Genomic DNA, 13,002 nt, shown 5'->3' on the forward strand with positions numbered 1-13,002 from the left:
ATACAAAAACATACACACACACAATAAATTGGGACATAAACAATGGGCTGGTCAGGGAAGCAAGGACTTTGAACTGGGTTTGAATCAACTTTATATCACTTTCTAAATGGCCATGGGCAAATTCCTTAATCTCTCCTTGAGTTTCTCATGTGTTACATGCAGGGTAATACCTTAAAGGGTTACTGTGAAGATTAAATGAGCTGTCTTATTTATCATTGCATCCCTAGTTTTGAGGACAGTACCTAGCATACAGTAGGTACTCAAATGAATATGTGTTGCAAAATCATATGTGTTTGGTATATAGTATGTGCTCAATAAATGATTACCATTTTTGAGGGGCAAACAATGTGTGTAGTTTAGAATTCAGACTTCTGGATCTGTCAGTCTCTCTCTCTCTCTCTCTCTCTCTCTCTCTATCTAATTAAGTAGATAAACTGTTTACTCTTCCTGTTCCTCAGTTCCTCACCTATGAAACTATGGGAAACATTGTACTACCTCCTAACATTGCACAAAGCACAGAAACCCCACCCTAGTTGTTTCTGGGAGCTGCATGCTACAACAATGGTGATTACTTTTTCTTTATTTCTCTGCATTTGGGCTCCTGATGATCAAGGTGTTCTATGTGTTTAAGTAGAATTGGTGACTAATCATTAGATTTGATTTCCAGGGTTTTTGGAAGTCTCACCTGTCTCAAAGTAGCTGTTCCCACTGGCTTGCCAACCTGGGATTTCCAACCTGAGAGTCCTCCTTGGGTTTGATGATCCCAGATAGCCCTGGTAACTTGAAACATCCCTTTGATCTTTGGCCATAAGTATTTCGGTCTGGATGGGCTTGTCAGGAACCAGCTGCTGCCTTGGTTTCTGAGTATAGTACTTTGATACAGGGAGCAGTCAGATCCTCCATGGGGATGTGTCAGTATCTCCAGGGCCTGGGACCTCATATGAAAAGGAACCTAGAATGGGCATCTGAGGGAATTCTTCTGCCACATGTCTATTTTCAGTGGGTGGGTGTGGCCAAGGTGGGTCAGACTCTGATTTCAGTGATTTTTACTTATTCTCTGCCTTATATCTTCCTTATCTTTTATTGCTGTTTCCACTTCTTACTCAAGAGTTGAGAGTTGTTAGGCCTGCAGGGAATGGGGAAAAAGATGATCTGTTCTTTCACTGCTCAGAAACAACTTAGGTGAGGACCATAGATACGCAGTCAAACTTTAGCAAAGAGTGGCATTCTGGTTCAAAGTTTCCTGTTAGTCATTTAGAAAACTTAACAGAATTGGGCATTGGTATGCAAAGCCACTTCCTTTGTCAGTAATGTCTGCTTTTCCCCAAATGAGCCTTGAAAATGGAGGCCCTTATGCAAAGGCAGACATACATTTATAAAATAAAATGGCAACATTAATTACTTATATATTTTCCTAAGATGTGAGTCCTTGGAATGAACACAGACCTTCATGTTGAGTACCAAGTTTCAAGATCTGCCTAAGACATATTCTTAAGCTGATTGATTGGAACCTTCTCACCTGACAGAACTGGGCAAAGGGTGAAGAAGAGATAAAGATGGGAAGACAGAGGGAACAAAACAGACTTGACCTGCCCTCCAAATACCTGATGGACAGACCTAATTTGCCAGGGCTCCAGAGGCAAACATATTCTGGATGTTTTTCTTCTGTTAGAAATAGTTACCTCCATGGCCCTGCCCAGGCATGGGGCAGACATATCCTTAGCCAGACTGCTGGGGTTTCAGGGGGCAGGGAGTGGAGAGTGCAAGTCAGGATTACCAGCGAGCTGGAGTGTGTGCAGACGCCAGCAACCTGTGTGGGGACAGGGTTTGAAAGCAGGCCGAGTGTGGGGAAAATGAAGACATAGACCATGTTTATGCAGGGGAAGAGATTTCTGAGTCCCCTGAGGGTCCTCTCAAAGATCGCTTTTGGACAAAGGATTAATTTTATTCAGTTTGACCAGGCAGTGCCATTGGTTACAAACTGCAGGGAAGCAGATTTAAGGTGACCTTAAGAGCTCTGAAGCAGTTCTGAATGGATTGTTTTAGGAGGTATTATAATGCTAATAAAGAGAAAAGTGACACCATTTATTAAGTACTTAACTTGTGGCCAGAAATGAGTTAAGACCCTTCTGTGCATTAATCTCAGATGAACTTCCTAGGAACCCTGCAGATTATGGACCGTCATTTGCTCCATTCTAGAGCTGGGGAAAATGATGCTCAGGGAGGTGGGGTTGCTGCTCAAGCAGGCTGCCACTGGCCCCTACATTGACTTTGCATTGATTACAAAAACAAAAAACAAAAAAAAACCCCTGCCCTGGTAAACATGGAACCTGGAAAAGTGCAGGTCTTGGCAAGCAGATCACAGGTTGAATGCCAGCTTCCACTGCTCATTTGACTGAGTGGCACCTTGAAGGGCAAAGCCTGTGCACTCACTTGCTGTAGCCCTCAGCTTGAGGCCAGAGCCAGGAAAAGGCATAACTGAGCTCAAGTTCCATACCTGCCTGACTCTAAAATACTGGCTCTTAACTCCCAAACTTGATAGTCTCTCAGGACTGAGACTTGCATTCCTCTGAATGCCTACAAAGATTAGTTTGGTCCCTTGGTGAAAGGGCTGATTTGTGTAAGTGTTTGGACTGAATAGCCTCTAAGTTTTCTCCTTTTTTCTTAGTGAATGCAGCTCAGAGAATGTGATAAGACTGAAGTATGAAGCAGGGTCTGGTGAACACCTGAATCCTGCCATCCAGGTGTCTTGGAGAAGTAATGGGTAAAGAGAATGAACAGGACACAGGGCCAGGTTTGAGTCCTGGCTTTGTGACTTACTTACCACTGGGTGGGCAGGGGAAGATCTTGGGTGAGCCATTCAAACCTTCTGAACCTGTTTCCTCTTGTGAACAGTGGGGATAGTACCCACGTCATGCAGCAGTTGTGAGGACAAGAAAGGGCAGTTTAGAATATGCTTCTCTGCCAGAGCAACCAACATAAATGTCTCTTATTTATGTTTGAGGAGGGTTCTTATCTCATTTCTTCACTAAGGTCCCTTCACCTATGTGAGCACTGCTTTCACTGTATCCTGAAATTTGGTGGGTTGTATTTTCATTTGCTGCAAAATATTTTATTATTTTCCTTGTGAGTTCTTCTTTGACCCATTGTTGTTTAAGAGTATGCTGTTTATTTTATATAATTTGTGAATTTTTCAGTTTTCTTTTTGTTATTCATTTCTAGTTTCATTCTTTGTTTTTGGAAAAAATACTTTTTATGATTTAGATAATTTATTGAGACATGTTTTGTGGCCTAACACATGATCTATTTGGGGGTATGTGCCATGCACATTTGAGAAGATGTGCATTCTCTTGTTGTGTAATGGAGTGTTCTGTATATGTCTGTTACGTCTGGTTATACATGTGTTGTTCAAGTCCTCTGTTTCTTTATTGATTTTATGCCTAGTTCTATCCATTATTGATGGTGAGTTATTGGAGTTTCCAAGTATTAATGAATTGTCTAGTTCTCCCTTTAATTGTGTCAATGTTTGGTTCATGTATTTTGGTGCTGTGTTATTAGTATGTATAGGTTTGTAATTGTCTTATCTTCTTGTTGTGTTGACCGTTTTGCCAATATTGGTTGCTTAACGGTTTTTTACTTAAAGCCTATTTTGTCTAATATTAATATTCCCATCACAGTGCTCTTTTCATTACTATGTGCCTGGAACATTTCTTCCCATTTTTTCACTCTGAGTTTATTTGTGTCCTTGGATCTAAAGTGAGTCTTTTGCAGATAGCATAGCATTGCATCATGTTTGTTTTTTTTTAATCCTTTCTGTCAATCTCTGCCATTTGAAAAGAGGGTTTAATACATTTATACTTAAGTGGGTAGGACATACTTCTTCCATTTTGCTATTTATTTTCTGCATATCTTACATCTTTTTTTATTCCTCAATTCTTCATTATTGTTTTCTTTTGTATTTAAATGATTTTTTTCTAGCTTTCTGTTTTAAATCTTTCTTATTTACTTTTTCTCTATATTGTTTAGTTATTTTCTTAGTGGTTGACCTGAGATTTCCAATTAACATCTTACATTAAAAATATAGTTTGTTTTATTGTACTTTTCAGCTCCAACTTAGCTTCAATAGTATACAAAATATCCTCTATACAAGTCTATCTCTTCCCTTTAGTGTTGTTATTGTCACATATTACACCTTTATACAATGCGTGCCCATTATAATACATTTATAATTATTGTTTTATGCATTTGTCTTCCCAATTGTCTATTAGTGATGGACTCCCTGTTTTTGTTTATCAATTTCTCTTTCATTTTTGAAGGATAATTTTGTGAGATACAGAATTCATGATTGACAGTTAATTTCTCTCAGCACGTTAAATATGTCATCCCACTGCCTTCTAGCCTCTATGGTTTCTAAAGAGAAATCATTTGTTAGTTTTATTAAGGATTCTTTGTATATGATGACTTGCTTCTCCCTTCCTTTTTAAAACTTTTTTTTGTCTTTCTTTTTTGACAGTTTGACTATTATGTCTCGTTGTGGATTTCTCTGAGTTTATCCTGCTTGGATTTCATTGAGCTTCTTGGGTGTACAGATTTATGCCTTCCATCAGATGTAAATTTCTGGCCATTATTTCCTCAAATTTTTTTTTTTCTGACTCTTTATCATCCCTTTCATTATGGAACTCCTATATGAATGTTGGTGTGCTTGATAGTGCCACACAGGTCACTTAGGCTCTGTTAAATTTTCTTCATTCTGTTTTCTTTCTGTACCTCAGGTCTGGCAAATCTCAACTCAAAATGATTTTCAAAGTCATTGATTCTTTCTTCTGTCTGCTCAAATCTGCTGCTGAACCTCTTTAATGAATTTTTCACATTTTTTATTATATTTTTCAGTTATAGAATTTCTATTTGATTACTTTTTATAATTTCTGTCTCTTTCATGATGTTCTTTATTTTCTGAAATATTATTCTCCTGGTTTCATTCAGTTCTTTGTTGATAGTTTTCTTTAGCTATTTGAGCCTATTTAAGACAATTAATTTAGAGTTTTTTCCTCATAAGTCCAAAGTTTATTCTTCTTCAGGGATGGTTTCCATTAATTTCTTTCTTGCCCCCCTGTGAATAGGTCATTCTGTTTCTTTATATGCCTCAATCTAGTGTTGAAAAATGGATATCTTGACTATTACAATGTGCTAAGCTGAATGTCACATTCTCCATCCTTGTAAGGGCTTGTCACTGCATATCAATTGTAGTAATTTGTTTGTTTAGTGACTTTTATAAATATTTTTGTGAAGATTATATTATTTGTTGCATGAGGTCACCAAAGTCTCCAAATGCCTGGAGTTGAAAAAAAATCTGGTCTTTGCATCTGGACTCTGTGTGTGTGTGTGTGTGTGTGTGTGTGTATGTGTGTGTGTGTGTGTGTGTGTGTGTGTGTGTGTGTGTGTGTGTGTGTGTGTTGGGGTATACCTTAAACACATAGCCAGGCCATTTACAAGTCTGCCTTAGTCTGCATTTCCTGCCTGCATGGAGCTTGAAGGTCAACCAGGGTTGAGAGCTTACAGCTTTCTAATATCCTTTCTCAACATATATCCAACTTGTAAATAGCCTTCTAGATCCCTGGTATAAATGGATAGTCTTCAAAGCTCTTATTCTCCAAAACATTTCACTTCTAGGCCTTTCCTTCTAAGCTTATTGGTGGGATTATTGTCTGCCCCAACCTGTGTTATTTGTCTCACATAGGAGCAGGCATTTCTTTTGCCTGAAATGTTTTTGACCAATGCCCTTAAAATAGATGTTTACCTGCTCTATTACAGTCCCAAGTCAAGGAAATAAATGGAAACTAATGGCTTTAGCTCTTCAGAGAGCCCACAGAGAAATTAAAACAGACAACTACTATTTCTTGGGACAAGGTCCACTATGCTCCCTCTGGTTCCAGAAATCCACACCAGAGACATGGAATATTATCTTTAATACTGCCACCGAGATGGGGAGTAAAGGATGAGACAAGGATAAGTTAAAATGTTGCAAAGCTTTACCAGGTTGCAGTTGCCTGGCTTGCTTTAAAATTTGAGCACTTTGCAGAGTTCAGATGAAGTTGATTCTGACATTTTTGCCAGATTTTTCATTGCTTCTTTGGAGAGACAGGCACTTGAAGATCCCTACTCCACCAATTTGCTAATATAACCCTACAAAGTAGTTTTTTAATGCATTTTGGTTTTTTTTGACTATGAGGAAACTGAGAACCAAAAAGAGAGGGAATTAATTGAGTCAGTGGTAGAACTACCAGGAGGACTCTTGGTTCCTCTCTTTTAGTTCTATCTGCCTTCTGCCATTTTTGGTCATATAGTTCATTAGCAGGGAGTCTCTTCTTAGGCTGGAGACCACCGAGATTAGACTGGGATTAGAGAAATTAAGCAACTGCCTTCTCATGGGCCGCCCCATGTCCACTCTGCCTGCATCCATCCACTGTCCACACAGCAGCAAGAATAATAGTCAGTGTAATGAAGTTATATCACTCCCCTAATTAATACCTTTCAACCTTCCATCCACTGGTGTATGTATAAATGAAAGTTGGTTTAGTTATACAATGAAGTATTATTTAGCCACAAAAAGGAATGAAGTACTGATAGGTGCTACAACATATCTTGAAAACATTGGGCTAAGTGAAAGAAGCCAGTCACAAAAGACCACATATTATATGATTCTATTTATATGAAATGTTCAGAAGAAGGAAATCAATAGAGACAGAAAGTAGATTAGTGGCTATTTGGGGGCAGGGGGACATTTTGAAGTGATGAGAATGTTTTAAAATTAATCATGGTGATGGGTGCACAACTCTATGAATAAATAATTGAATTATACATTTTAAATGGGCAAATTGTATCTCCATAAAACGATTTCTAAATAAATACATAAAATCCCTCCAGCTTCCCAGTCTTTTGGGATAAAGCCCAAACTCATCATGATACCCCTGCATGACCCGCATCTCCAAACTCGTCTTCTGTCACCCTCTCCTCTCTTACCATACTCCACTCAGCAGTTTCCTTTATGTTCTCTGAATATGCTAAGTATCTTCCTTCCTCCGGGCCATTGCACATGCTTTTCCCTTTTCCTGAAATGTCCTTCCCCTTGCTGTCCCCATAGCTGACTTGTTTGAATACTTCATATATCAACTTGTAGAGTCTTTCCTAACTATACCAATAAGAATCAATGTCCCCTGTTGCTCTCTAGGAGACACTATTTGTTTTGTCCATCACATGTATTATATTTTATAAACTTATATCTACTTGTGTGTTTACCAAAAGAGCAAAATTAGCACCTAGTATGTGCCTGGCACATTGTAGGCACTTACTGAATGTCTGCTGTATGAAAGATGATGACAGCCTTATAGGATCATACTGTCCATTCTCCTGAGAAGCTTACCTTAAGCCACACATATTGTTTCCTATCCTGTTTTTAAAGGCCTCCCAAGCTGGTGGTTCCATTTTAGCCCTTGGAAAATCTGTTTTCCTAATCTAGGTTAACAGTGTGGCCTAGTCCTCACTCAGCAAGTGATGCTGTGCCAGGCCTGAGCACTGCAATGGCAGGGCATGGTCTCATGTTCGTGAGGCATTGGCAACACAGAGAGGATTCTGGAAGTGTTCATAACCAGCTACTGCTCCCCAGGAACTGACAATGTAAATGGAAAGCAGAGCAACCCTTGAATGTTAGGTACTTACATGAGTCCTGCCAATCATTAGAAAGTAGGGAGTCACTGTGACCTGGAAAAGCCAGAGAGGGTCTCATGGAGGAAGCAGGACTCTGACCTGAAGGATTTGCTTTTGTGAAGGCCAAGAAACAGGAATCTTTAGGTAGAGGAACAAAGGTTGTTTAGAGGTGGGTAAAAGAAATATATGGCTTCCGTAGACAATAAAGGTTGTGTGGCCTTTGAGTGATGGCGAGACTGGCAGTTTAGGCAGTTGACACCAGGATGGAGTCATTGGGGACCAGCAAGTAGCCCATCATAGTGGCTGAGATTATGGAAGTGAGATACTGATTTTCCTATCACTTCCTAACCTGATGACTTTGGCCAAATTGTTTAACCACTCAGTGCCTGTTTTCCCTTCTGTAAAATGGGATCAAAGTTCATACCTCACAGGGTTGCTGTGAGAATGGAATGAGGTGTGCTGAGCACATGCCTGGCATAGAGTAAGATGTCAACCAATGGTAGATGATATAACACCCTTCTTGTCACCCAGACTGGAGTGTAAGACCTGTGCTAAAGACAGGTGAGGTTTGGTTAATGAGTGGAGTCTTTAGGAGCCAGGCTGGCTCTGCCCTGACTCCTGTGAGTTTCTGAAATGTGTTTGTTTAGCCTGTATGGACTGCATTAACTCAAGGCAGGCACAGCAGGAAGGAGCAGTGATTCTCGGTATCCAGAGGTCTCACCAGGCTGCTTCTCTCTTTCATTTCACAGCCATATACAACTTCCAAGGGAATGGAGTCCCCCAACTCTCCCTGCAGATTGGCGATGTCGTGAGAATACAGGAGACCTGTGGAGGTGAGTCAGTGTCCCAGGTGACCCATGGGTCCTGGAATACCTGGCTGATGGTGCTGATGAGATGCCTACAGTGCACACCCAGCACTTCCAGCCCTCTCTTGGAACCTGTGACTGTACAGTCTGTTTGAGTACCTTTTCTTAATACTACTAATTAGAATTTACTAAAAATGATGCTTTTTTATCTTAGGAATTTGTGTTAGTAGCAAAGGCCTGAATGGATGGTTTGATGTTCATTGTGTTCTCTGTTTGCCATAGCCAAGGGGCTGTTTGGGCCTCTGATACCTTCTAGATACACTTTTTTTTATTAGTATCAATACCAGTAAAAAGGAAAATCAGCATTACTAGGGTTTTGAAGGGCCTGGTAAATTATACCCTGATTCCAGGACTACTGTGTACAGCTGTGTGGTTTGGACACTACATCTGGTCCAAGCAGAAGAGCATACTTCCTTTTGCAAGCTGGAAGCCCTGTCTTGGGTAAAGTAGCATCTCCTCTTTCCCTTAGAGATGCCATCCTCCCGTGAAGCCAACTGTCTACTGGGATGTGTCCACCTATAGTGGTGGTGATAGGGGATGCTTTTAAAAATTTTTCACAAAGGCTAATGACCTTGGACCCATGAAATCAATATATCATCTGTGTCACTGGTAAAATTGATATTGGTAGCACAGCTTGGGCGTAAGAGTCAGATGAGCTTGCTAATATGTCGACCACAATCAGGCAGGCTATTCCAGCCATCACTGGCCCAGATGGACCACTATGGTCCTCCTGCTGGGACTGCCTATAGTGCTACTGCATGGAGGGCATAGAGTGTGTCCTTCTTGTGGCCATGCAGAATAACGAGAAAGAAGAGCAGAATGGACTGAGCATCCAGATCTCTCCTTCTCCTACAGCTAATCTCTCAGGGAAAATCTCCTGTCCTGGGATAGAAGTAAGGATGGGCAGAAGGCAGGCTGTTAAGAAGGCTTCCTCAAGGGGAAAAACACAGCCAGAGGGAAGGAGGTTGTCTACAGAACTAGCCATCTTTAGGTTCTTACTACAGATGGGGGCACTGTGCTAAATTCTTTATAATATATTAGACTAGCTACTCCTTGCAGCCACCTGCAGGATAGGTAGTATCTCCAGAGCTGGATTAGTTCTACGTAACTTCCAAGGCAATTCTGAAAAATTCTGCAGAATTTGCACACAAACACATGCACACACAGAGATACATATACACATATTCACACACAAACATACACACACCTAAACACCTAAACACAGATACATACACACACACACACAAATCTGAAGCTAAAAGCAAACAGAAAACCTTTTTTGCGGGGGAATAATTTAGTATTTGATATTTCAAAACAGCTTTAAAAGTGTCAAATGGGGGAAATAGGAACTTGGTTCACCTTCCTACATTTATTTTATGCTATAGTATTATTGTTATTTTGGGTTATATACAGGAGAATACCGTGCACTTTTCCATGTCTGAACCTCAAAAGATCCCAGTCTGGCCTTTACCTTTTACACAGAGTGAATGAGACTTGAGAGTAGGGAGAGGGAAGGGGATGTGATTCCAAACCCCATGCCCTTTCCACAATGCAGTACATTTAGTTCTATCCTGTGGTAGATAAGCAATCAAGGCAAATAATGAAAATACAAATGGCAAGACCACTCCTTGGTGTCTCTTATGTGCTACTGAATGCTAATCCTGAGGAACAGGCATGAGACCTCAGCTTTGCAAGTGAGCAACCAAGGCTCAGGGAAGAGAAACAACTCGCCTAAGGTCATGCAGTAAATGCGGCTGTGTTCTCCACTCCATGCCCACAGGCCTACATTCTTTCCTCCACCCCATGCCTACCCAGACAGTGAAAAACCCTCAGTAATTATTTTCTGGGGTCCTACATTTTTTAATTTAGATGAGTTTTTTCTCCTCCTTTTCATGCAGTTTCCCTAGGGAAAGTGTTTGAGGGCAACAACTGACCACACAGGTTGTATGTACTTAGAGCCTCCTGTTACTTTTGCCTGGCCTGGAGCCTGACCTTTAGAAAGGCTGTACTTGCTGACTCAAGCCAGTTTTATCTGTCTTTTAGATAAGCATCCTTGCTTCTAACCTCTTTGGTTAGAATTTTTTTTTAGAAAACTTTTTTGTCTTCCATTTTTAATTCTCTTTTATTAGTTTTATTTTACAGTCTCTGCAATAAGTAGCCACAATACCTTTCTGGAAAGAACTGGGCATACTAATTGAGTGAGTGATTGGCAATTCATGAATACTTTGAAAATACAATGTTCAGAAGTCTCTTAGAATGAGTCTAGATATCTGAGGAATTGGTATGGAAATTATTAGAACTTATCATAGATATACCCATATAGGGTTTCCAAACTAGAATTTATGGGATCGTTGGATTTCCCTGAGGGCCCTGGATGGCTAAAGGCTCTGAGATCAGGCCTGGGGTCTGCTTTGCAGATGGGGAATTCTACCTATGATTCGGATTGAAAAACAGTTCCTTGCAAATATAAAAAAAGTAAAAACCACAATCTTAGTAAAAATTAGTCAAAATGGTGTAGTAGAAAGAAATTGTGCATGCCCATGCAACCCTTTTGCAGAAACCTACTTGAAAAATAAAATCCAGCTGATTGAGATGAGTTAAAATTTAAAATATAGAAATTGAAAATCTGTGATAAAAGGAAACATTCAATCCAAATGAGTCAATTTATAAAATTTAGTATAAAAAGTCAAAGCATTTGTGGTAACCAAAAGAATATTATTGTTAGGAAACTGGACAATGTGAAAAAATTAATAAAATTGAGAAGTGGAGAGGAGAATGGAAGAGAATAGATTAAGTCAATGATGTCTCTTTGAGTTGGTCAATACTGATTATAAAAAAAACATGTTTTTTGCCTGAGGGTTTCAGCCCCAAGCAACTTCACTATGGATTCAGTGAAATGGAGAAATGACAACAGAATGTTCTTGGGGTAATGGGTTTGTACCCGTTTTTATTCTCCCCCTAGGAGGTTGAGCCTTGGATTCATATCTGCATCCCGCAAGTCTGAAGTCCATAACCCACCTCCATCTCTGCCTCCGCCCAGCACTGGGTAGAGCTCTTTATATAGTGACTCAGTCAACAGCAGCTTATTGCCTAGGGTGTGGAAGCAGTAGCCTAGCAGCAGGCCAGTTACATCATCACGTAATTTAGGTGAGGATCCTGGCCACAGGAACTCCCATTTTCCCCACAACATGTAACTAAAAAAACCCATAACCACTGTGATCTTTTAATGTTTTTCTTAACTACTTTCATTTTAGAGGACATTTTAGGAAATCTTTTTTAGAACAAGAAACATTTGATTGAAATTTCAACATTTCCTTTAATTTTACTTGATTTGTTTTTCTTCTGTCAAATACAAATAAGATTAAGCTTGAGATTGTTATTTATGTAATATCTTTACTATTTGCTGGTTTTTATGAGATTATTTTAAAAATCATGTTTTATCTATTTGTCCATCTCTCATTCTTTGTGTATAAATATAACTGAAAAGTTGACTGAAATGATGTTAATAGTGTTTTTTATCTTTCTCCTCTGGGTAATGGCATTTGTGATGATTGCTTCAGCTTTTATATTGGTATTTCTCTGCTTAGTTTAAATTCTTTAAAACAGCACATATTGGTTTTAGACAAAAATAATACAGTCTTGAAGATTCAAAGCACATATCTCCCTAGATATTAGCAATGATTAATTCTAGGTGGTAGGAAAGTAATTGTTATATTCTTTTTACTTTTCAATAGTTTTAAAATCTTCCCTCCTTTAAAAAAAATGGTAGAAAGAACATGGGCTTTTGAATCAGAAAGTTATTCTCTCCTCTACTACCCATTAGCTGTGTGAAATTGGGTAGGTAGGCTTCAGTTTTCTCACTTGTGAAATGTATTATAATTATCTTGCTCCTGGCTTGTTATGTGTAGAAAGTAGAGAAGCAATCTAGTTCTATACCTGGTTCCCAGGTGTTCTTTGTTCATTCTATCTCTTACCCCATTATACAGAGTTACATAAAGACTGGCAGGTATGTATCTTTATAATATGACCCAGAAACCTGGAAGCTGGCCCTCTGATTGCCTGGAATGGGTGAGGCTAGACTTTCCTTGCCTCTCTATTAAATTTATGCAGCTGGATAAATGGGGGAAAATAAGAAACTGACCTGGAACCTTAGACATGAATGAATTTCCTTTTATTAGAGCTCAAACATTCTGATTAACTTTTTATTATAAAGATCATATTTTGTCATGATAAAAACAGCTGAGAAGGATACCCATTGTTAAGCCTTAAACATCTTAATGCTTATTTCTTTGTCCATATTACATATCTCAGGCTGCCTCTTATACCTAGAGGAAGCATAAACATTCTGTGTCCTGATTTTAGATGTGAAGAAAAACATATGTTTATTGAGCAGTCAGAACTCCTTATGGGGGGATAAACATAAAAAAGTAGT

The 13,002-nt window shown here is 39.3% G+C and overlaps 1 protein-coding gene across 1 annotated transcript in view; it reads left to right on the top strand.

Moving 5' to 3' along the window:
* Positions 1-13,002, top strand: part of DOCK2 (dedicator of cytokinesis 2) — a 412,382-nt gene that overhangs the window by 19,509 nt on the left and 379,871 nt on the right. The window contains exon 2 of the mRNA XM_036884746.2: positions 8,454-8,537. Coding sequence (XP_036740641.2) covers positions 8,454-8,537 — 84 coding nt within the window. The remainder of the gene's footprint in view (positions 1-8,453; positions 8,538-13,002) is intronic.

This window comes from Manis pentadactyla, chromosome 2, assembly GCF_030020395.1.
Source record: "Manis pentadactyla isolate mManPen7 chromosome 2, mManPen7.hap1, whole genome shotgun sequence".
Taxonomy (NCBI): domain Eukaryota; kingdom Metazoa; phylum Chordata; class Mammalia; order Pholidota; family Manidae; genus Manis; species Manis pentadactyla.